Source organism: Passer montanus, unplaced genomic scaffold, assembly GCF_014805655.1.
Source record: "Passer montanus isolate IOZ18808 unplaced genomic scaffold, ASM1480565v1 scaffold162, whole genome shotgun sequence".
Classification (NCBI taxonomy): domain Eukaryota; kingdom Metazoa; phylum Chordata; class Aves; order Passeriformes; family Passeridae; genus Passer; species Passer montanus.
The window spans coordinates 818,130-843,140 of record NW_024363383.1 but is presented as its reverse complement, the minus strand read 5'-3'; the positions used below and the strand labels follow the sequence as shown (position 1 = coordinate 843,140).

At 52.5% G+C, this 25,011-nt stretch overlaps 1 protein-coding gene and 1 long non-coding RNA gene across 4 annotated transcripts; one reads left to right on the top strand and one right to left on the bottom strand.

Annotated features, from left to right (window-relative positions):
- Positions 1-4,149: 4,149 nt before the first annotated feature.
- On the top strand, positions 4,150-13,452 carry LOC120499538 (cysteine/serine-rich nuclear protein 2-like). Of its 3 annotated transcripts, none has more exons than XM_039703329.1 (5): positions 4,150-4,238; positions 4,372-4,495; positions 7,924-8,186; positions 11,318-11,614; positions 12,707-13,452. In XM_039703329.1, exons 1-5 carry the CDS (start codon positions 4,194-4,196, stop codon positions 13,412-13,414), a joined length of 1,437 nt encoding a protein of 478 aa, XP_039559263.1. In that variant the 5' UTR covers positions 4,150-4,193; the 3' UTR covers positions 13,415-13,452. The 3 variants fall into 3 exon arrangements, with proteins under 3 accessions (XP_039559263.1, XP_039559261.1, XP_039559262.1); XM_039703328.1 differs by lacking the exons at positions 4,150-4,238; positions 4,372-4,495 and adding exons at positions 4,778-5,062; positions 5,111-5,234; XM_039703327.1 differs by lacking the exons at positions 4,150-4,238; positions 4,372-4,495 and adding an exon at positions 4,777-5,234.
- Positions 13,453-13,580: 128 nt separating this feature from the next.
- LOC120499539 lies at positions 13,581-16,095 on the bottom strand. Its single transcript, XR_005626894.1, has 3 exons — positions 15,790-16,095; positions 13,783-15,016; positions 13,581-13,711 (listed from the first exon to the last, which is right to left on the bottom strand). It is a non-coding gene; the product is annotated as an uncharacterized LOC120499539 (long non-coding RNA).
- Positions 16,096-25,011: the final 8,916 nt, after the last annotated feature.

Genomic DNA, 25,011 nt, shown 5'->3' with positions numbered 1-25,011 from the left:
AAGGGGGTGCCCTGCAGCTGGGGGGGCTTTTGGGGGTGTGGGGGTCCAGGTGGGCCTTACAGAAGGGTCTGTAGGAGATGGGGGGTGAGGGGGGGTCCTTGGATCTGGGGACCTGTGGGGAATGGGGGGGGGCTGTATGAAATGTGGGGGTGCCCCTGCTGGGAACATCGGGGGGTGGCTGTGGGGGATTGGGGTGGCTATAGGGGATGGGGTCTACAGAGGGTGTGGGGGGCCCTTACAGCTTCGTGTAGGGCACCCCATTATATTTGGGGAGGGGCTTTTGGGGGGTCCTGGTGGGGTCTCCCCTCTGCTGTACCGTGGGGGGGCACTGGAGTGCTCAGAGTGGCCTTGGCCTCCTGATCCCTTCCCTGCTCCACAAATAATTCCAGAACATGGGGAAAAAAATTAATTTAACTCTTTTTGGTGAGGTTTAATCCTTGAAATTCCCCATTTCCTCAGCTTTTGAACCCATTTTTTTGTTCCTCATTTTAAATTCCTTCTGATTTAAAAATGGGTGAAAAATGGAAACTTGATATTTAAATTTATTTGGGTTTATTTTTTCCTTCGTTCTGACTCTTACAGGAGTTTCTTTACATCATGGAAAGGGTAATTTGGAATAATTTGGGATTTTAGGTGAGGGATAGCAATCCCATCCTGTCAGATCTATCAGGGAAGGATCCTTGTGCAGGTGCTGGGATCCCACCCAGACTCCAGCTGTAATTTTCTATGGAAATGATTTTTAGGGAATAATTTGAAGATTTTCAGCAATTTTAGGCAGCTGGGAGGGGGTGAGGGTGTTTTCCACCTCTGCTCCTCCTGGGATTGATAACTCCTTCTTGTTTTCCCTCCTCTAACACAGGATTCCCCATTTTTCCCCCCAAAAAACCCCCAAAACCCAGAATTTCACCCTGAACTGGTGCCTGGGTTGGGAATTCCTGTTCTTCCTTTTGGGACCCCAACGTTCCTTTCTGGAGGGGACAGATCTGACAAATCCCCCCCAAACCCAACCCCAAAGGGCTCCAGAGCATCCTGGGGGACTCCCAAATTCATCCTGGAAGTTTCCCAATAGGAATCAGGTCCAAAAATTCCCTTGCCCCACCTGGAGCTGGAAATTTCCCCAAATCCCAAACATTGCCATGGGTTATTTGGGATTTTTTTTTTTTTTTTTAGTTTTTTTGGGATTAAGGGGTGTGGAGCAGGCAAATCCCAGGGAGGCTCATTCCCAGTCTGTGATGGATTGGGAATTCCTGGAGCATCCAGTGGTTATTCTGAACTTTATGGAATTTTAGGGGGTGATCAGGATGTTCTAGGAGTGAATCTAGCAGTGCCTTTCCAAGAAAAACCCAACCAAAAAAAAAAAAAAAAGAAAAAAACAAAAACCCAACACTTTTCCTTTGGTTTAGGGTGAATTCTGCCTGAAATCCCTTTTTTTTGGGTGAAAACCAAAGCTTTTCCTTTGGTTTGGGGTGAATTCCATCCCAAATCAATCCCAAATGGAAAAGCTGGGATGGAGGAAGCTGGGCTGAATGTTTGGAGATTTTAGGGGGTGATCAGGGTGTTCCAAAAACCCAACCAAAAAATCACTTTTGCTTCAGTTTGGGGTGAATTCCATCCCAAATCAATCCTGAAATCCTGCTTTTGGTTGAAAACCAAAGCTTTTCCCTTGGGTTGGGGTGAATTCCATCCAAATCAATCCCAAAATCCCATTTTTTTGGGTGAAAGCCAAAGCTTTTCCTTTGGGTTGGGGTGAATTCCATCCAAATCAATCCCAAAATTCCATCCCAGATCAATCCCAAGTGGAACAGCTGGGATGGAGGAAGCTGTGGTGAATGTTTCTGTGGAGGTTTTAGGGGGTGATCAGGATGTTCCAGTTGTGAATTTGGCAGTGTCTCTTTAAAAAAAAAAAAAAAACAACCAAAAAATGGCTTTTCTTTTGGTTTGGGATGATTTCTATCCCAAATGAATCCCAAAATCCTGGTTTTTTTGGGTGAAAAACCAAAACTTTTCCATTGATTTGGGGTGAATTCCATCCCAAATCAATCCCAAATGGGAAAGGTGGGATGGAGGAAGCTGGGCTGAATGTCTGGAGATTTTAGGGGGTGATCAGGGTGTTCCAAGGGTGAATCTGGGTGAATTCCATCCCAAATCAATCCCAAATGGAAAGCTGGGATGCAGGGAGCTGGGGTGAATGTTTGTGGGGAGATCTTTAGGGGATTTTAGGGGGTGATCAGGATGTTCCAGGGGTGAATCTGGGTTAATTCCATCCCAAATCAATCCCAAATGGAAAGCTGGGATGCAGGGAGCTGGGGTGAATGTTTGTGGGGAGATCTTCAGGGGATTTTAGGGGGTGATCAGGATGTTCCAGGGGTGAATCTGGCAGTGCCTCTTCAAAAAAACCCAACCAAAAATGGCTTTTCCTTTGGTTTGGGGTGAATCCCATCCCAAATCAATCCTGAAATCCCATATTTTTGGGTGAAAGCCAAAGCTTTTCTTTTGGTTTGGGGTGAATTCTATCCCAAATGAATCCCAAAGTCCTGGGTTTTTTTAGGTGAAAAACCAAAGCTTTTCCTTTGGTTTGGGGTGAATTCCATGGAAGTGCCCCTTTAAAAAAAAAAAAAAAAACAACCAAAAAATGGCTTTTCTTTTGGTTTGGGGTGATTTCTATCCCAAATGAATCCCAAATCCTGGTTTTTTTGGGTGAAAAACCAAAGCTTTTCCATTGATTTGGGGTGAATTCCATCCCAAATCAATCCCAAATGGGAAAGGTGGGATGGAGGAAGCTGGGCTGAATGTCTGGAGATTTTAGGGGGTGATCAGGGTGTTCCAAGGGTGAATCTGGGTTAATTCCATCCCAAATGGATGTTCCAGGGGTGAATCTGGCAGTGCCTCTTCAAAAAAACCCAACCAAAAATGGCTTTTCCTTTGGTTTGGGGTGAATCCCATCCCAAATCAATCCTGAAATCCCATATTTTTGGGTGAAAGCCAAAGCTTTTCTTTTGGTTTGGGGTGAATTCTATCCCAAATGAATCCCAAAGTCCTGGGTTTTTTTAGGTGAAAAACCAAAGCTTTTCCTTTGGTTTGGGGTGAATTCCATCCCAAATCAATCCCAAGTGGAACAGCTGGGATGGAGGAAGCTGGGGTGAATGTTTGTGGGGAGATCTTTTGGGGATTTTAGAGGGTGATCAGGATGTTCCAGGGGTGAATCTGGGTTAATTCCATCCCAAATCAATCCCAAATGGAAAGCTGGGATGCAGGGAGCTGGGGTGAATGTTTGTGGGGAGATTTTAGGGGGTGATCAGGATGTTCCAGGGGTGAATCTGGGTTAATTCCATCCCAAATCCATCCCGAGTGGAACAGCTGGGATAGAAGGAGTTGGGGTGAATGTTCCTGGGGAGATCTTTAGGGGATTTTAGGGGCTGATCAGGATGTTCCAGAGATGAACCTGGGATAGAAGGAGTTGGGGTGAATGTTTGTGGGGAGATCTTTAGGGGATTTTAGGGGGTGATCAAGATGTTCCAGGGGTGAATCCGGGTTAATTCCATCCCAAATCCATCCCGAGTGGAGCAGCTGGGATAGAAGGAGTTGGGGTGAATGTTCCTGGGGAGATCTTTAGGGGATTTTAGGGGGTGATCAGGATGTTCCAGAGGTGAGTCTGGGGTGAATGTTTGTGGGGAGATCTTTAGGGGATTTTAGGGGCTGATCAGGATGTTCCAGAGGTGAACCTGGGACAGAAGGAGCTGGGGTGAATGTTTGTGGGGAGATCTTTAGGGGATTTTAGGGGCTGATCAGGATGTTCCAGAGGTGAACCTGGGACAGAAGGAGCTGGGGTGAATGTTCCTGGGGAGATCTTTAGGGGATTTTAGGGGGTGATCAGGATGTTCCAGAGATGAACCTGGGATAGAAGGAGTTGGGGTGAATGTTTGTGCAGACCCCCGGTGATGGTGCTGCCACGGGGAGCTCCCGTGGGAACCGGGATTTCTCCGCGATGGGGAGGGCAGAACTCCTGAAAAACCCAGCGCCTCTCCTGCCCATCCCAGCGTGACTCCTGAAATCCGCACACCGGGGGCTGGAGCCTCCAGCTCCGGCTGGGATCGGGCCGTTCCCGGGGTTTATCCGCCGCTGTCCCGCCGCTCCCGCAGGGCGCTCCGGTCCCGTCCGCTCCCCGCCGCGCTCTCCATGCGAGCCGAGCCCCGATGGCCGCGGTCCCGAGCGCCGCCAGCAAGCGCAAGCCGGAGGATGGATCGGGATCGGGATCGGGATTGGGATCGGGATCGGGATTGGGATCGGGATCATCCAGTGGTGCCACCTCGGACGACGAGATCGCCACCAGCGACAAAGCCGGAGGATGGATCGGGATCGGGATTGGGATCGGGATCGGGATCGGGATCGGGATCGGGATCGGGATCGTCCAGCGGCGCCGCCTCGGACGACGAGATCGCCACCAGCGACAGCGGCGACAGCTGCGACAGCGGCGGCAGCACCGGCAGCGCCGCGCGTGAGCCCCGGGCGGGCGGGATCCAGGCCGGGGGTTTGGGGTTTGGGTGGAATTCTTCGGGATTTTTCACGGGTTTTGGGAATTTGGGTGTCGGGGGATGATGTGGGATTTTTTTGGGATTTTTTTAGCAATTTTTTCGGGAGAATTTTTAGGGTTTTCGGCGGGGGGGTTTTGTAGAATGGCGGTTTTTGGGTTTGGGGGTTTTTAGTTGGGTTTGGGGGGTTTTAATTTTGGGGGGTTTGTGGGGTTTGTGCAGACCCCCGGTGATGGGGCTGCCACGGGGAGCTCCCGTGGGAACCGGGATTTCTCCGCGATGGGGAGGGCAGAACTCCTGAAAAACCCAGCGCCTCTCCTGCCCATCCCAGCGTGACTCCTGAAATCCGCACACCGGGGGCTGGAGCCTCCAGCTCCGGCTGCGATCGGGCCGTTCCCCGGGATTTATCCGCCGCTGTCCCGCCGCTCCCGCAGGGCGCTCCGGTCCCGTCCGCTCCCCGCCGCGCTCTCCATGCGAGCCGAGCCCCGATGGCCGCGGTCCCGAGCGCCGCCAGCAAGCGCAAGCCGGAGGATGGATCGGGATCGGGATTGGGATCGGGATCGGGATCGGGATTGGGATCGGGATCGGGATCGGGATCGGGATCGGGATCGGGATCGTCCAGCGGCGCCGCCTCGGACGACGAGATCGCCACCAGCGACAGCGGCGACAGCTGCGACAGCGGCGGCAGCACCGGCAGCGCCGCGCGTGAGCCCCGGGCGGGATCCGGGCCGGGGGTTTGGGGTTTGGGTGGAATTCTTCTGGATTTTTGACGGGTTTTGGGAATTTGGGTGTCTGGGGATGATGTGGGATTTTTTTGGGATTTTTTTAGCAATTTGTTCGGGAGAATTTTTAGGGTTTTCGGCGGGGGGGTTTTGTAGAATGGCGGTTTTTGGGTTTGGGGGTTTTTAATTTTGGGGGATTTGTGGAGTTCTTTTTTAATTTTTTTTTACATTTTTGGTGAATCTTTAGGATTTGTGGGGTAACTGAGATTTTTTGAAATTTCGAGGAAATTCAGAGGGATTTTTTACTTTTTGGAAGCTTGGGGGAATTTCTGTGATTTTTTGGAAGTTTGGGGGATTGGGGCATTCATGGGGAATTATGAGGGGAGTTCATGGGGCTTGAATGTCCTTTGAAATTTGGGAAACTTCGGAGGAGTTGAGAACGGATTTTGGGGGAGTTTGTAGGGAACCTGGAGGAGAATTCTGACCATTTGCAGGAAGGAATTAAGGGGAAATAATGGATATTTTTCAATTTTGAAAGGGAATTCTGACCATTTGCAGGGAAGGAATTAAGGGGAAATAATGGGTATCTTTCAATTTTAGAAGGGAATTCTGACCATTTGATGGGCAACTAAGGGGAAATAATGGGGATTTTTCAGTTTTGGAGGGAAATAGAGGGAAAATGGGTGAATTTAATATAATTTTGGGTGTGATCTCGTGCTAACTCACCCTGTGCCCACAGCCCCCTCCATCCTGCGGTGCATTCCCTGACCATTTGCAGGGGGGAATTAAGGGGAAATAATGTATATTTTTAAATTTTGGAGGCAGATAGAGGAGAAAATGGGTGAATTTAATATAATTTTGGGTGTGATGTGCTTTCCCACGCTGTTCCAGCATCCCTGTCCATCCTGCGGTGAATTCCCTGGAGAGGAATTCTGGCCAGTTGCAGGGGGGAATTAAGGGGAAATAATGGGGATTTTCCATTTGTGGCAGGGAATAGAGGGGAAAATGAGGCAATTTTGTATAATTTTGGGTGTGATCTCGTGCTAACTCACGCTGGGCCCACAGCCCCCTCCATCCTGCGGTGCATTCCCTGGAGAGGAATTCTGGCCATTTGCAGGGGGGAATTAAGGAGAAATAATGGGGATTTTCCAGTTGTGGCAGGGAATAGAGGGGAAAATGAGTCAATTTTGTATAATTTTGGGTGTGATCTCGTGCTAACTCACGCTGTGCCTACAACCCCGTCCATCCTGCGGTGCATTCCCTGACCATTTGCAGGGGGGAATTAAGGGGAAATAATGTATATTTTTAAATTTTGGAGGCAGATAGAGGAGAAAATGGGTGAATTTAATATAATTTTGGGTGTGATGTGCTTTCCCACGCTGTGCCAGCAGCCCTGTCCATCCTGCGGTGAATTCCCTGGAGAGGAATTCTGGCCATTTGCAGGGGGGAATTAAGGAGAAATAATGGGGATTTTCCAGTTGTGGCAGGGAATAGAGGGGAAAATGAGTCAATTTTGTATAAATTTGGGTGTGATCTTGTGCTAACTCACCCTGTGCCTACAACCCTGTCCATCCTGCGGTGCATTCCCTGACCATTTGCAGGGAATTAAGGGGAAATAGTGGGGATTTTTAAATTTTGGAGGGAAATTGAGGGGAAAATGGGTGCGCTTTGTATAAATTTGGGTGTGATCTTGTGCTAACTCGCCCTGTGCCTACAACCCTGTCCATCCTGCGGTGCATTCCCTGACCATTTGCAGGGAATTAAGGGGAAATAGTGGGGATTTTTAAATTTTGGAGGGAAATTGAGGGGAAAATGGGTGCGCTTTGTATAAATTTGGGTGTGATCTTGTGCTAACTCGCCCTGTGCCTACAACCCTGTCCATCCTGCGGTGCATTCCCTGACCATTTGCAGGGAATTAAGGGGAAATAATGGGGATTTTTCAAGTTTGGAGGGAGATACAGGAAAAACGGGTGAATTTTGTATAATTTTGGGGTGATGTTTTGCTGACCGCGCTGTGCCAGCAGCCCCGTCCATCCTGCGGTGGATTCCCTGGAGAGGAATTCTGGCCATTTGCAGGGGGGAATTAAGGGGAAATAATGGGGATTTTTCAATTTTGGAGGGAAATTGAGGGGAAAATGGGTGAGTTTTGTATAAATTTGGGTGTGATCCTGTGCTAACTCATGCTGTGCCCGCAGCCCCGTCCATCCTGCGGTGCATTCCCTGACCACGTTCAGGGAAGGAATTAAGGGGAAATAATGGGGATTTTTCAAGTTTGGAGGGAGATACAGGAAAAACGGGTGAATTTTGTATAATTTTGGGGTGATGTTTTGCTGACGGCGCTGTGCCAGCAGCCCCGTCCATCCTCCGGTGGATTCCCTGGAGAGGAATTCTGGCCATTTGCAGGGGAGGAATTAAGGGGAAATAGTGGGGATTTTTAAATTTTGGAGGGAAATTGAGGGGAAAATGGGTGAATTTTGTATAAATTTGGGTGTGATCCTGTGCTAACTCATGCTGTGCCCGCAGCCCCGTCCATCCTGCGGTGCATTCCCTGACCATTTTTGGGGGAAGAATTAAGGGGAAATAAAGGGGATTTTTCAATTTTGGAGGGGAAAATGGGCGAGTTTTGTATAAATTTGGGTGTGATCTCACGCTGACCCCCCCTGTGCCCGCAGCCCCGTCCATCCTGCGGCGCTCCCGGGCGCGCCGGGGCGGGAAGCGCGTGCGCTTCGCCCAGGTCACCGTCTACTACTTCGCCCGGCGCCAGGGCTTCACCTGCGTGCCCAGCGCCGGGGGCAGCTCCCTGGGCATGGCCCCGCGGCACCACCGTGCCCGCAGGTACAGCCTCAGCCAGTTCGCTCACCTGCGCCAGGTGAGCCACCGGCAGCACCTGCGGCAGCACCTGCGCCGGGAGAAACTGCGCGCCAGGAGGAGAGAGGTGAGGGGGCACGGACTGGGGGTACTGGGGAGGGAGGGGGAGTCCAGGGGGGAGTTATCTGGGGAGGGAGGGTGGAATTCAGGTGGGGAATAGCTGGGGAGGGAGGGCAGAATCTGGGGGGGATACCTGGGGAGGGAGAGGGAATCCAGGTGGGAAATACCTGACGAGGGAGAGGGAATTCAGGTGGGAAATACCTAGGGGGGGAGAGGGAATTCAGGTGGGAAATACCTAGCGGGGGAGAGGGAATTCAGGTGGGAAATAGCTGGAGGGGATTTGGGGTACCAGAGGGTGTCTGGGTGGAGAATACCTGGGGAGGGAGGGGGAATTCAGGTGGGAGATACCTAGGGAGGGAAGGGAAATGCAGGTGGGAAATAGCAGGGGAGGGAGAGGGAATTTAGGTTGGAAATAGCTGGGAAGGAAGGGTAGGATCCAGGTGGGAAATACCTAGGGAGGGAGAGGGAATTCAGGTGGGAAACAGCTGGGGAGAGAGAGGGAATCCAGGTGGGGGGATACCTGGGGAGGGAGAGGGAATTCAGGTGGGAAATACCTGGAGAGGGAGGGGGAATCCATGTGGGAAATACCTGAGGAGGGAAGGGGAATTCAGGTGAGAGATACCTGGGGAGGGAGGGCAGAATCCAGATGGGAAATAGCTGGGGAGAGAGAGGGAGTCCAGGTGGGGAATACCTGGGGAGGGAGTGGGAATCCAGGGGGAAATATCTGGGGTGGGAAATATCTGGGGAGGGAAGGAGGGAAGTTGGAATCCATGTGGGAAATACCTAGGAAGGGAGAGGGAATCCAGGTGGGAAGTAGCTGGAGAGGCAGCAGTGGGGGTCATACCTGGAGGGGATTTGGGGTGACAGAGTATCTGGGTGGGGATTTGGGGGAGCCAGGTATTGGGGCTGGGAGGGGGGAAATACCTGGATGGGTTTGGGGGTGGGAAAGCCCTTGGGGAGGGGTTTGGGGGAGGGAAGTGCAGAGTGCCTGGGTGAGGTTGGAAGAGGGGCAGACTGAGGGGAATCCAGGTAGGAAACACTTTGGGGGGAGCTTAGGGGGTACAGGGAAAAACCTGTGTGGGAAACACCTGGGTGGCACCTGGGGGTGATCGGGATGTTCTGGGGTGAATCTGGCAGTGCCTTTCCAAAAAAAAAAAAACCCAAACCAAAAAAAACCCCAAAAAACAAAAAGAAAAAACAAAACAAAACAATTAAATTTTCCTTTGGTTGGACAAGCCTTGGGAGGGACAAGGCTCAGTTTGGGCAGAGGGAAGCACACCTGGCCAGGTGACCCCTGTGGTCCCACACGTGTCCCTCTGTTAGTGTTCAGGAACACAAATCACAGAATGATTCCATGCAGGTGCTTTTATTGAAGAGCTCTGGGTGTCAGGCATTTCCAGCTGAACATGTTTTATATGGTTATATAACTTACATGTTAATTACTAAACTTCCATTGCTCTGTGTTACACATTGATTCCATCCAAGCAGGGGTTTCTCGTGATCCCCCTCAAACCCCTAACACAGTTTCTCACAATTCTACTTACAATTAAGCAATAATTATATCTAATAATTGTATTATTTATCACATACTGATTACCCAGCTGCAGTTTCATGAGCCAGCAAACACAAGGCCTGATTTCCCAGGGCCTGCAGGGATGTGCTCCCTGTTGATGGAGAGGCAAAGCTGTCCTTGTCCCCCTGAAAAGGAGAGAAGCCCAGAAGTTTGGGTGAAAAGCCACCTCACAGGGCCTTGGGGACTTCACCTCAAATTTAAGGACAACCAATTGGACAGCAGCCAAAAATTCTCACCTGGGCATTTCACTAGAAAAAGGAGTGAACAAAGGAATGAATTGCTTTTGTGGGGTGTTTTACCAGGAGCGAGGTCCTCGTGCACCTGGCTGGGTTTTTCTGTTTGTTATTTTGTCTTTTATAAAACCTTTTTGTTTCCAGCACTGCAGCAGAAGCCATGCTGCTGATTTTTATGCCTCCAAAGGTGGCTGAGCTATCTTGGGTGTGTTACATACCTCAAAAAGCTCATGAGACCTGGCCTGAGGAGGCACATGCAACAGGGGCCTACCCTTCCCATTCCCCAGGGCTCACCAACCCTGACTTGCTTTCTAACTCCCCGAATTTCAAGTTTTCTCCTGGATTAGGTGAAAAGCCACCTCATAGACCTTAGGAACAAATTGCTTTTGTGGGGTGTTTTACCAGGAGCAAGTCAGGTCCTACCCTTGCTTACCATCCCAAACTTCCTAACTCCCAAACTTGCTGATTTTTAACCCTTTCCCTCCCCCTCCATGGGCTTCCCAACCCTAACTTTCTTTCCAACTCCCTGAATTTCAAGTATTTCTCCTGGATTAGGTGAAAAGCCACCTCATAGACCTTAGGAACTAATTGCTTTTGTGGGGTGTTTTACCAGGAGCAAGCCAGGTCCTACCCTTACTCACCAACCCAAACTTTCTTCCTAACTCCTGAACTTGCCCATTTTTAACCCTTTCCCTCCCCCTCCACAGGCTTACCAACCCTATCTTTCTAACTCCCTGAATTTCAAGTTTTTCTCCTGGATTAGATGAAAAGCCACCTCATAGGGCCTTGGGGGCTTCACCTCAAATTTAAGGATTGCCAATTGGACAGGAGCCAAAAATTCCCACCTGAAAAAGGAGTGAACAAAGGAGCTAATTGCTTTTGTGGGGTGTTTTACCAGGACCAAGCCAGGTCCTACCCTTGCTTACCAACCCAAACTTCAACTCCCCGAATTACCAAGTTTTTCTCCTGGATTAGATGAAAAGCCACCTCATAGACCTTAGGAACAAATTGCTTTTGTGGGGTGTTTTACCAGGACCAAGCCAGGTCCTACCCTTGCTTACCATCCCAAACTTTCTTCCTAACTCCTGAACTTCCCGATCTTTAACCCTTTCCCTCCCCCTCTACGGGCTTACCAACCCAAACTTTCTTTCTTAACTCCCTGAATTTCAAGTTTTTCTCCTTGATTAGGTGAAAAGCCACCTCATAGACCTTAGGAACTAATTGCTTTTGTGGGGTGTTTTACCAGGACCAAGCCAGGTCCTACCCTTGCTCACCATCCCAAACTTCCTAACTCCGGAATTTCCCATTTTTAACCCTTTCTCTGTGCTGCAGCTGACCCAGAACGGCACGGTGCCGTCGGCCGAGGCCGCGGGGCTCACCTTGGCCGACGTGTCCGACGACGACCTGGACGTGGGGCAGGTGGAGGTGGGCGATTATTTCTACCTGCAGCCGCTGCCCACCAAGCGGCGCCGGGCGCTGCTGCGCGCCTCGGGCGTGCGCAGGATCGACGCCGAGGAGCGGCAGGAGCTGCGGGCGCTGCGCCTGTCCCGCGAGCAGTGCGGCTGCCTGTGCCGCCTGACCTGCGAGCCGCGCACCTGCGCCTGCAGCCAGGCCGGCATCCAGTGCCAGGTGAGACACGGGGGGCTGGCAAGGGGGGGAGAGCCAGGTGTGCCAGGCTGGCATCCAGTGCCAGGTGAGACACGGGGGGCTGGCAAGGGGGGGAGAGCCAGGTGTGCCAGGCTGGCATCCAGTGCCAGGTGAGACACGGGGGGCTGGGAAGGGTGGGGAGAGCCAGGTGAGGGCATCCAAGAGCCAAATTCCTGCTGTCCAGGTGGGATCTGGGGTCACTCTGGGCTGGGATTCAGGCTCTGGGGTGGGGATCCTGTAGGATCCTCCACCTGTGGAGACACCTGGCTGGGATGAAGCCCTGCCAGGATGTCTGGGGTGGGATTCAGGCTCTGGGGGGCTCCTGGCTGGGATAAAGCCCCCAGCAGGATGCCAGAGTGGGATTCAGGCTCTGGGGTGGTGAGCCTGTGGGGTCCTCCCACTGGAGACACCTGGCTGGGATAAAGCCCTGCCAGGATGTTTGGGGTGGGATTCAGGCTTTGGGGGGCTCCTGGCTGGGATAAAGCCCAGCAGGATGCCGGGGTGGGATTTGGGCTCTGGGGGGCTCCTGGCTGGGGTGGGAGGCAGGCTGGGAGGGTTCCTGGCTGGGATGAAGCCTCCAGGAGGATGCCTGGGTGGGATTCAGGCTCTGAGGGGATCCTTGCTGGGATGAAGCCCCAGCAGGATGTTGGGGTGGGATTCAGGTTCTGGCGGGGGGATCCTATGGGATCCTCCACCTGTGGAGACACCTGGCTGGGATGAAGCCCTGCCGGGATGTTTGGGGTGGGATTTGGGCTCTGGGGGGCTCCTGGCTGGGATAAAGCCCCCAGCGGGATGCCTGGGTGGGGTGCAGGCTCTGGGGGGCTCCTGGCTGGGGTGGGATTCGGGCTCGGGGGGCTCCTGGCTGGGGTGGGATGCAGGCTCTGTGGGGATCCTGGCTGGGGTGGGATTCGGGCTCTGGGGGGCTCCTGGCTGGGATGAAGCCCCCAGCGGGATGCCTGGGTGGGATTCGGGCTCTGGGGGGATCCTGGCTGGGATAAAGCCCAGCAGGATGCCAGGGTGGGATTCGGGCTCGGGGGGCTCCCGCAGGCTGCTCAGGGGTGTGCCTGTGCCCAGGTGGATCGCACGTCGTTCCCGTGCGGCTGCTCCCGGGACGGCTGCGGGAACGTGGCCGGGCGCATCGAGTTCAACCCGCTGCGCGTCCGCACGCACTTCCTGCACACCCTGATGAAGCTGGAGCTGCAGAGCCGGCGGGAGGAGGAGGAGGACGAGGAGGAAGGAGCTGCTGCCCTCGCTGGCCCCAGCTGGCCGCCCCCACAGCCCCCCGAGACTCAGGACTTCCAGGAGTACCTGGCGGAGAACGAGCGGGCGGTGCTGCACCTGCAGACGGCCGAGGAGCTGGAGAGGCTGAAGGCTGAGGAAGACTCCGGAAGCGGCTCTGGGGGAGAGGGGGGCGGGGTCTGCGTGCTGGGGGAGCAGCTGGATGGCAGCTGGCAGGTGAAAGCCCCCCCGTGCCCCGGGCTCGCCCCCGCCATCCTGATCCCGGCCCAGTTCCCGCTGGGGTCTCCTGTGCTGTGCTACCCCCCGGGGCAGCCGGCCCAGGCGGGCTCCCCGCCCGACCTGCCCGATGCACCTGGGCTCTTCTGCCAGCTGGAGCCACGGGCAGGTGCCAAGGGGGGCAGCGGCCACGTGGAGCATCCAGCTCCAGCCTCCAGCCCCCCTGAGAAGGAGCTGGGGGTCCCACCTGTCCCTGCTGCTGGGAGCAAGGGAGGAGCGCCCCAAAATCTCCCCGAGCACCTGGAGCACCCCCACCTGCCCATATGAGTGGCCTGAGGCCCTCTGGCTCCATTATTTATTCCATGGATTGATTATTTAATTGGTGGGGGCTGCTCTGGACAGAGGATTCACCTGGCCCAGGGCCAGGAGTCCTTCACTCACCTGGTGGGGGTCACCTGTGCCAGGACTCACCTGAGCTGCACCTCTGGGAGCCTTCCTGTTCTCCATCCCAGCTGGTGGGGCTCACCTGTGCCAGGACTCACCTGAGCTGCACCTCTGGGAGCCTTCCTGTTCTCCATCCCACCTGGCAGAGATCACCTGTGCCAGGACTCACCTGAGCTGCACCTCTGGGAGCCTTCCTGTTCTCCATCCCAGCTGGTGGGGCTCACCTGTGCCAGGACTCACCTGAGCTGCACCTCCTGGGTCCCGTGGCAGCTCTGTCCCCCCTGGCTGCCTCCATTTTCCTTGTTTTTAAGGGAAAAGTCCTTTTTCCCTAATTGCTGTTTGTTTCATGAATGTCTCACTGGGCTGCCTCCCATCCCACCTCATCCAGGTGATGCTCCCACTCCCCTGCAGCTGGGATGGATTGGGGAACACCTGGAACTGGCACAAGAGACCCAGGACTGGAATTCCCAAACTCACCTGGAACATTTTGGGGGGTTGAACCAACTTCACCTCCTCCATCACCTGGAAGTGATCACCTGTACCTGTGGGAACCCTCTGGGATGTTCATGCCCTGCTGGGGGGTTGGAGCTGCCCCTCCAGGAGCAGGATTTGGGATGTGCAGGAGTGTCCCTGTTACCCCATGGGTGCGATGTCACCTGGGCCTGGGGCTCTCAGCTGCCTCCTTGCCCATCCCAGGTGAGCTCCATCCATCCCTGCAGGTGACCCTCACCTGGCTGTGTTTCCCAAAGAGCTGTTCCTGCCATTCCTGCCCTCGGGATCCATCCCACGGGGCCCTGCAGGTGTGCCCAGGTGTCAGCTCCTGCTGCTCCTGCTGCTCTGGAGCTCCCTGTGCTGCTCCTCAGGTGCTTCCTGCTCACCTGTGTCCTTCTGGCTCTGGGCTCTCCACTGGCATCAGACTGGTCAGACTGGGATGGATTCAGGTTCTCCAGGCTCACCTGGTCCCTCCAGCCCTTCCTTGGACTGGGATTCATGGAAAACCCACCTGTGCTCCGGACCTTCCTGCAGCCCTGGGGTCTGTCTTGGGGTGAAACTTCTCGTTTCTGGGGCTTTTGCCTCTTTTTTGGCTTCAGCCAGGTGAGATCAACCTGGCCCAGCAGCAATTCCAGCCTGGAAGAGGCAGGAGGGGGGCAAAGGGGGCTGTGGGGTGGGGCTGCCTGTGGATTTGCTCACCTGGAAGCTCTTGGATTCTGGAATCTGCTCACCTGCTTGGGTCTGTGCCCCAAATCCTACGTTCTGCTCACCTGGACCCTACAGACTGTGGGATCTGCTCACCTGGACCTGCTCACCTTGAGGGATCTGCTCACCTGGACCTGCTCACCTTGAGGGATCTGCTCACCTTGAGAGATCTGTGCGCCTGGACCTGCTCACCTTGAGGGATCTGTGCCCCTGGATCTGCTCACGTGGACCTGCTCACCTTGAGGGATCTGCTCACCTGGATCTGCTCACCTTGAGGGGTCTGCTCACCTGGACCTGCTCACCTTGAAGGATCTGCTCACCTTGCGAGATCTGTGCGCCTGGACCTGCTCACCTTGAGGGATCTGTGCCCCTGGATCTGCTCACCTGGACCTGCTCACCTTGAGGGATCTGCTCACCTGGACCTGCTCACCTTGAGGGGTCTGCTCACCTTGAGAGATCTGAGCACCTGGACCTGCTCACCTGGATCTGCTTACCTGAGCACTCCCAGGACCTGCTCACCTTGAGGGATCTGTACCCCTGGACCTGCTCATCTAGATCTGCTCACCTTGAGGGACCTGCTCACCTGGACCTGCTCACCTTGTGGAATCTGCTCACCTGGAGGGACCTGCTCACCTGGATCTGCTCACCTGGAGGGACCTGCTCACCTGGATCTGCTCACCTGGAGGGACCTGCTCACCTGGATCTGCTCACCTGGAGGGACCTGCTCACCTGGATCTGCTCACCTGGAGGGACCTGCTCACCTGGACCTGCACATGGATCTGCTCACCTGGATCTGCTCACCTTGAGGGACCTGCTCACCTGGACCTGCTCACCTTGTGGAATCTGCTCACCTTGAGGGACCTGCTCACCTGGATCTGCTCACCTGGATCTGCTCACCTGGAGGGACCTGCTCACCTGGAGGGACCTGATCACATGGATCTGCTCACCTTGAGGGATCTGCTCACCTGGACCTGCTCACCTTGTGGAATCTGCTCACCTGGAGGGACCTGCTCACATGGATCTGCTCACCTGGAGGGACCTGCTCACCTGGATCTGCTCACCTGGAGGGACCTGCTCACCTGGACCTGCACATGGATCTGCTCACCTGGATCTGCTCACCTTGAGGGACCTGCTCACCTGGACCTGCTCACCTTGTGGAATCTGCTCACCTTGAGGGACCTGCTCACCTGGATCTGCTCACATGGATCTGCTCACATGGATCTGCTCACCTTGAGGGATCTTTGCCCCTGGATCTGCTCACCTTGAGGGATCTGTTCACCTGAGCACTCCCAGGATCTGCTCACCTGGACCTGCTCACCTTGAGGGATCTGTTCACCTGGACCTGCTCACCTGGAGGGATCTGCTCACCTGGAGGGATCTGCTCACATGGATCTGCTCACCTGGACCTGCTCCCCTGGAGGGCTGTGTGCCCCTGGCCCTGCTCACCTGGGTGCCCCCAACCCCCCCAGGGGCCCAAACCCCCCAGTCCAGCTGCCCCACCCCGTTCTCCTCCTGACCTTTTGATTTCACCCTTGGTTTTGGCTTTCCCAGCAGTTTCCCCACACTGGGGTGGGACCTCCCCACCACTTCTGGGGTTTGAGGGTCCCCTGGTGCTCCTGGGGGGTCACCTGTCCCCTTTGAGGGGGTTAAAAGGGGTTTGAGGGGGCTCAGAGTGGGGTTTTTAGGGGGTTCAGGGAGGTTCAAAGTGGGGTTTTTAGGGGTTATGGGGATGTTGAGGCGTTTTTTGGGATTTAAAGAGGTTCAGAGGGGCCCTGGGTGCCCCCAGCCCCGGGGTCCCAGGGGCCCAACCCCCCAGGGGCCCAACCCCCCCAGGGGCCCAACCCCCCCAGTCCAGCTGCCCCACCCCGTTCTCCTCCTGACCTTTTGATTTCACCCTTGGTTTTGGCTTTCCCAGCAGTTTCCCCACACTGGGGTGGGACCTCCCCACCACTTCTGGGGTTTGAGGGTCCCCTGGTGCTCCTGGGGGGTCACCTGTCCCCTTTGAGGGGGTTAAAAGGGGTTTGAGGGGGCTCAGAGTGGGGTTTTTAGGGGGTTCAGGGAGGTTCAAAGTGGGGTTTTTAGGGGTTATGGGGATGTTGAGGCGTTTTTTGGGATTTAAAGAGGTTCAGAGGGGTTTTTATGGGATTTAGAGGTTTGGGACAGTTTAAAAAGGGGTTTAAGGGGGCTAAAGGGGTTTTTAGTGGGGTTCAGGCAGGTTCAAAGTGGGGTTTCTGGAGTTATGGGATCATTGAGGGTTTAAAATGGTTCAGAGGGGTTTTAGGGGTTCAGAGAGGTTTGAGGGGGCTGAAGGGGGTTCAGTTGGATCTAAAGGGGTTTATAAAGAAAGTTAAAGGGTCTTTTAGGAGATCAAGGGGGTTCTGAGGGGTTTAAGGGGCTTTAAAAAGAGTTTGAGGGGTTCAAGGGGATTCAGTGGGGTTTGAGGGTGTCAAAGGGGTTTTTTAGGCTCTTGAAGGGAGGTTTAAGGGGGTTTAAGAAGGGCTTTAGGGGGTTCAGAGGAGTTTAAAGGGGCTCAGGTGGGGTTTAGGTTGGTTTAAAGGGTTTTGGGGGGCTCAAAAGGGGGTTCAAGTGAGTTCAGAAGATTTAAGGGGGATTAAAAGGGGATTCAGGGGCCTTGAGTGCGTTCAAAGGGGTTTGAGGTTCAGGGGGTTCAGAGGAAGGGGGTAAAGGGTTAAAAATGGGGTTCAGGGGGGCATTTGGGGGTGCAGAGGGTGTTTTTAGGGGTTCAGGGAGGGATTTGATGCTGTTCAGAGGTGTTTTAGGGCTCCAGAGGGGATTTCAGGGGTTGGCAGGGCCAGAGGGGTTTTAGGGCATTCCCGGGGTTGTTTTGGTGTCCAGGAGGGGTCAAAAGGGGGTTCAGGGGGTTCCAGGGGCTCTGGGGGAGTCCAGAGGGGTTTTGGGGCATTCACGGGGTTGCTTTCGTGTCCAGGAGGGGTCAAAAGGGGGTTCAGGGGGTTCCAGGGGCTCTGGGGAATCCAGAGGGGCTTTGGGGGGTCAGAGGGGATTTCCCAGGGGGATTTGGGGTGGGGAGGGGCCGGTTCCCAGCCCGGGGCCTCGGTGACCCCCAAACCCCCCGGGAGGTGCCCAAATCCCCCAGGAACGGCCCCAAACCCGGCGGGACCCCCCGGGGCCGGGGAGAGGGGCAGGGGACCCCAAATCCTGCCCTGGACCCCCAGCTGGTGCTTCCCAAACCACGGAATTCCTGGATTTATCCCATTGCACCCCAAACCCCAGAATTCACAGATTTATCCCATTGCACCCCAAAACCACAGAGTTCACAGATTTATCCTATTGCACCCCAAACCCCAGAATTCCTGGATTTATCCCATTGCACCCCAAAACCACAGAGTTCACAGATTTATCCTATTGCACCCCAAACCCCAGAATTCCTGGATTTATCCCATTGCACCCCAAAACCACAGAGTTCACAGATTTATCCTATTGCACCCCAAACCCCAGAATTCCTGGATTTATCCCATTGCACCCCAAAACCACAGAGTTCACAGATTTATCCCATTTCCCTCCAAAGCCCCCAGAATTCCTGAATTTATTCAATTTCCCCCCAAACCGCAGAATGCCCAGATTTATCCCATTCCACCCCAAGCCATGAAATTCCTGGATTTTTTCCCATTTCCCCCCAAACCCCCCAGAATTCCCAGATTTATCCCATTTCATCCCAATCCATGGAATTCCCAGATTTATCCCATTCCACCCCAAACCCCCCAGAAATCCTGGATTTATTCAATTTCCCCCCAAACCACAGAATTCCCAGATCTGCCCCATTCCACCCCAAACCATGGAATTCCCAGATTTATCCCATTCCACCCCAAACCACAGAATTTCCAGATTTATCTGATTTTTCCCCAAACCACAGAATTCCCAGATTTATCCCATTTTCCCCCAAATCCCCAGAATTCCCAGATTTATCTGATTTCCCCCCAAACCACAGAATTCCCAGATCTGCCCCATTCCACCCCAAACCATGGAATTCCTGGATTTTTCCCATTTCCTCCCAAACCATGGAATTTCCAGATTTATCTCATTGCACCCCAAACCATGGAATTCCACCCCAAAAGCCCAGAATTCCCAGATTTATCCCATTCCACCCCAAACCACAGAATTCCCAGATTTATCTGATTTCCCCCCAAACCACGGAATTCCTTGATTTATCCCATTTCCCTCCAAACCCCTCAGAAATCCTGGATTTATTCAATTTCCCCCAAACCATAGAATTCCCAGATTTATCCCATTCCACCCCAAACCATGGAATTTCTGGATTTATCCCATTGCATCCCAAAAGCCCAGAATTCCCAGATTTATCTGATTTCCCCCCAAAACCCCAGAATTCCCAGATTTATTTGATTTTCCCCCAAACCCCCCAGAATTTCCACATTTATCTGATTTTCCTCCAAACCACAGAATTCCCAGATTTATCTCATTTCATCCCAAACCCTCCAGAATTCCCAGATTTATCCCATTCCACCCCAAACCATGGAATTCCCAGATTTATCTGATTTCCCCCCAAACCACGGAATTCCTTGATTTATCCCATTTCCCTCCAAACCCCTCAGAAATCCTGGATTTATTCAATTTCCCCCAAACCATAGAATTCCCAGATTTATCTGATTTTCCTCCAAACCACAGAATTCCCAGATTTATCTGATTTTTCCCCAAACCATGGAATTCCTGGATTTTTCCCGTTTCATCCCAAACCATGGAATTCCCACATTTATCTCATTGCACCCCAAACCACGGAATTCCACCCCAAAACCCCAGAATTCCCAGCTTTATCTGATTTCCCCCCAAACCATGGGATTCCCAGATTTATCCCATTCCACCCCAATCCACGGAATTCCTGGATTTTTCCCATTTCCCCCCAAACCATGGGATTCCCAGATTTATCCCATTTCCCCCCAAACCCCCAGAATTCCCGGATTTTTCCCATTCCCCCAACCCCCCGAGTTCCTGGATCTGGCCCTCGCTGGTGCTACAGCCCCCAAACCCCCTGGGCTCCCCAAACCTCCCCCAGGGTGTCCAAAGCGGCTTCGGAACTTTTAATGTCATTTTTATTTCTTTTTTAGCTTTTATTCCCTTTTTTCTACTTCTTTTTTATTCCTTTAATTTTGAATTTGGTTTTTCTTTCCTTTTACATTTAATTTTAATTTTTTTTTAATTTTGTTTTTATTGCCTTTTTATTTCTTTATTAAATTTTTACTTGCTCTTTCTTTTTTCTCCAAACCCCAGAATTCCCGGATTTTTCCCATTCCCCCCAACCCCCCGAGTTCCTGGATCTGGCCCTCGCTGGTGCTACAGCCCCCAAACCCCCTGGGCTCCCCAAACCTCCCCCAGGGTGTCCAAAGCGGCTTCGGAACTTTTAATGTCATTTTTATTTCTTTTTTAGCTTTTATTCCCTTTTTTCTACTTGTTTTTTATTCCTTTAATTTTTATTTTGGTTTTTCTTTCCTTTTACATTTAATTTTAATTTTTTTTTAATTTTGTTTTTATTGCCTTTTTATTTCTTTATTAAATTTTTACTTGCTCTTTCTTTTTTTAATTCAATTTATTTCCTTTTTAATTTCCCTTTTAACTTTATCCTTTCCTTATTTCTGTTCCATTTTTAATTTCATGTTGTGGTTTTTAATTTCCATTTTAACTCCACCTTTGATGCCACCCAGTGAATCCAAAGCTTCTCCCCACTATTATTCATTTTTCCTGCTTTTCCGCAGTTTCCCGGGACAATGCTGTATTTAAAGAGAATATTTAAGTGGAAAAATAAAAAGTGGTTAAACTTGACCCGGAGTTGTGGTTTAAACTGGGGCAGATTCATAAAATTGGGTTAAATCCACTGAAATCTGGGTTAAATGGAACAGAAATTGGGTAAAATGGATGAAATTGGGTTAAATGAATGAAATTTGGGTAAAATGAATCAAATTTGGGTGAAATGAATCAAATTTGGGTGAAATGAATGAAATTTGGGTAAAATGAATGAAATTTGGGTTAAATAGAAGAGAAAATTTGGTTAAATTAATGAAATTTCGGGTAAAATGAATGAAAGTTGGGTAAAATGAATCAAATTTGGGTAAAATGAATGAAATTTGGGTTAAATGAATGAAATTTGGGTAAAATGAATGAAAGTTGGGTTAAATTAATGAAATTGGGGTAAAATGGATTAAATTTGGGTGAAATGAATGAAATTTGGGTGAAATGGATGAAATTTGGGTAAAATGAATGAAATTTGGGTTAAATAGAAGAGAAAATTTGGTTAAATTAATGAAATTTGGGTAAAATGAATGAAAGTTGGGTTAAATTAATGAAATTGGGGTAAAATGGATTAAATTTGGGTTAAATGAATGTTGGGTGAAATGGATGAAATTTGGGTTAAATGAATCAAATTTGGGTAAAATGGGTGAAATTTGGGTAAAATGGGTGAAATTTGGGTAAAATGGATGAAATTTGGGTGAAATGAATGAAATTTGGGTTAAATGAATCAAATTTGGGTTAAATTAATGAAATTTGGGTGAAATGGATGAAATTTGGGTGAAATGGATGAAATTTGGGTGAAATGAATCAAATTTGGGTGAAATGAATGAAATTTGGGTGAAATGGATGAAATTTGGGTGAAATGGATGAAATTTGGGTGAAATGAATCAAATTTGGGTTAAATGAATGAAATTTGGGTGAAATGAATCAAATTTGGGTGAAATGAGTGAAATTTGGGTGAAATGAATGAAATTTGGGTTAAATGAATCAAATTTGGGTGAAATGAATCAAATTTGGGTGAAATGAATCAAATTTGGGTGAAATGAATGAAAGTTGGGTTAAATTAATGAAATTGGGGTAAAATGGATTAAATTTGGGTTGAATGAAATTTGGGTGAAATGGATGAAATTTGGGTTAAGTAGAAGAGAAAATTGGGTAAAATGAATGAAATTTGGGTTAAATGAATGAAATTTGGGTGAAATGAATGAAATTTGGGTAAAATGAATGAAATTTGGGTGAAATAGAAGAGAAAATTTGGTTAAATTAATGAAATTTGGGTAAAATGAATGAAATAGATGCGCTGGGATTTGGGTGGGGCTCACTGAGTTTGGGTGGAATTCACAGCATTTGGGTAAAATCCCAGCTTTGCCCCTGGGTTCCCTCGGAGCCCGGGACTGGACTTGGTCCAGAAGGGACTGGGGGCACCTGGGACCCCCGGGCCCCGTCCCATCATCCCATCATCCCATCCCATGGATCCATCCCATCCCATCCCATCCCATGGATCCATCCCATCATCCCGTTATCCCATCCCATGGATTCATCCCATCATTCCCATCATTCCCATCCCATTATCTCATCACCCCATGATCCCATCCCATGGATCCATCCCATCCCATCCCATCCCATGGATCCATCCCATGATCCCATCCCAGTTCCCATCCCATCCCAGTTCTGGTCCCAGTCCAATCCCATCATCCCATTATCCCATCCCATGGATCCATCCCATCATTCCCATCCCATCCCATGATCCCATCCCAGTTCCCATCCCATCCCATCCCATCCCATCCCATCCCATCCCATCCCATCCCATCCCATCCCATCCCATGCCATCCCATGGATCCCATAATTCCGTCCCTCTTCCCATCCCAGTTCTGGTCCCAGTTCCAATCCCATTTTCCTGTTATCCCATAATTCTCATCTCATTATCCCATCCCATGGATCCATCCCATTATCCCATCCCTGTTCTCATCCCAGTTCTGGTCCCAGTCCAATCCCATTATCCCATTATCCCATCCCATGGATCCATCCCATCATTCCCGTCATTCCCATTCCATTATCCCATTATCCCATCACGTGAATCCCATCCCTGTTCCCATCCCATGGATCCCGTGCCAGTTCCCATCCCATTATCCCACTGTCCCGTTATCCCACTGTCCCGTTATCCTATTATCCCATCCCCGTTCCCATCCCCGCTATCCCGTTATCCCATCCCCGTTATCCCACCCCCGTTATCCCATCCCCGTTATCCCATCCCCGTTATCCCGTTATCCCATCCCCGTTATCCCATCCCCGTTATCCCGTTATCCCATCCCCGTTATCCCATCCCCGTTATCCCGTTATCCCAATATCCCATCGCTATTCCACCCTTGTTATCCCATTATCGCATCTCCGCTATCCCATTTCTATCCCGTTATCCTGCTATCCCACTATCCCACTGCTATCCCGTTATCCCAGATGCGCTGGGATTTGGGTGGGGCTCACTGAGTTTGGGTGGAATTCACAGCATTTGGGTAAAATCCCAGCTTTGCCCCTGGGTTCCCTCGGAGCCCGGGACTGGACTTGGTCCAGAAGGGACTGGGGGCACCTGGGACCCCCGGGCCCGTCCCAGCAGTCCCATCATCCCATCCCATGGATCCATCCCATCCCATCCCATCCCATCCCATCCCATCCCATCCCATGGATCCCATAATTCTGTCCCTCTTCCCATCCCAGTTCTGGTCCCAGTTCCAATCCCATTTTCCTGTTATCCCATAATTCTCATCTCATTATCCCATCCCATGGATCCATCCCATTATCCCATCCCTGTTCTCATCCCAGTTCTGGTCCCAGTCCAATCCCATCATCCCATTATCCCATTATCCCATTATCCCATTATCCCATCCCATGGATCCATCCCATCATTCCCGTCATTCCCATTCCATTATCCCATTATCCCATCACGTGAATCCCATCCCTGTTCCCATCCCATGGATCCCGTGCCAGTTCCCATCCCATTATCCCACTGTCCCGTTATCCCACTGTCCCGTTATCCTATTATCCCATCCCTGTTCCCATCCCCGCTATCCCGTTACCCCATCCCCGTTGTCCTGTTATCCCATCCTTGTTATCCCGTTATCCCATCCTCATTGTCCCATTCTCGTTATCCCGTTATCCCATCCCCGTTCCCACCCCCGTTCCCATCCCCGTTATTGCTGTGTCCCCTGCTGTGACCTCGTTATGTCCCTGCTGTCACCCCGATGTGATCCCGTTACGTCGTCTCTGTCCCCTGCTGTGACCCCGCTGTGTCCACCCAATGTCACCCCACTGTCCCCACTGTGTCCCCCCAATGTCACCCCACTGTGTCACCCCACTGTCCCCCCGCTGTCCCTGCTGTCCCCCCCCAATGCCACCCCGCTGTGACCCCGCTGTCCCCGCTGTGTCCCCCAATGTCCCCCGCTGTCCCGTGTCCCCAGTCCTGTCCCCTGCCCTGTCCCCGGGTGTGTCCCCTGCCCTGTCCCCTGCCCTGTCCCCAGGTGTGTCCCCAGCCCTGTCCCCAATGCTGTCCCCAGGGGTGCCCAAGTTGGGGGGGGGGTGGGACACTGCTGACCCCGGGGTGGAAAATGGCCCCAGTGCTCCCAGTGCCACCTGCAGCTCCCAGTGCTGCCTTCACCTGGCAGCGCCACCCAGTGCCCTCCCAGTGCCCCCAGTTCACACTTCCAGTGCCCCCAGTTCACACTCCCAGTGCCCCCAGTTCCCACTCCCAGTCCCTTTCAGTGCCCCAGTTCACACTCCCAGTGCCCCCAGTTTGTCCCAGTTTGTCTCTATTCCTCCTGCATGGCACCTCCAGTGCCCCCAGTTCACACTCCCAGTCCCTCTCAGTGCCCCCAGTACCCCAGTTCACACTCCTAGTCCCTCCCAGTCCCACCCACTCCCCCCAGTGTCCCCAGTCCCTCCCAGCGCTCCCAGTCCCTCCCGGTCCCCCCAGTTCACACTCCCACACCCTTTCAGTGCCCCCCAGTTCACACTTCCCGTCCCTCCCAGTGCTCCCAGTCCCTCCCAGTCCCCCCAGTTCACACTCCTAGACCCTCCCAGTGCCCCCAGTCCGTCCCAGTGCCCCCAGTCCCACCCGGTGCTCCCAGTCCTTCCCAGTCCCTCCCAGTGCCCCAGTTCACACTCCCAGTCCCTCCCAGTCCCTCCCAGTCCCCCCAGTGCCCCAGTTCACACTCCCAGTCCCTCCCAGTCCTTCCCAGTCCCTCCCAGTGCCCCAGTTCACACTCCCAGTCCCTCCCAGTCCCCCCAGTGCCCCCAGTCCCCGCCGTGTCCCCGTGTCCCCAGGACGCCGCCTCGCTGGCTGACGTGGTGGTGTGGGGCAGCCTGTTCCCCGTGCTCCAGGACGACTCCAGTCTGCCCAGTAAGAGCGGGCAGGGGGTGGCTCGGGGGGGTCCCTGCGGGGCCGGGCCGCCCCCCCTGACCCCCCCCACCCCTGCCGTGCCCAGGTGAGCCGCCGGTGCTGCGCCGCTGGCTCG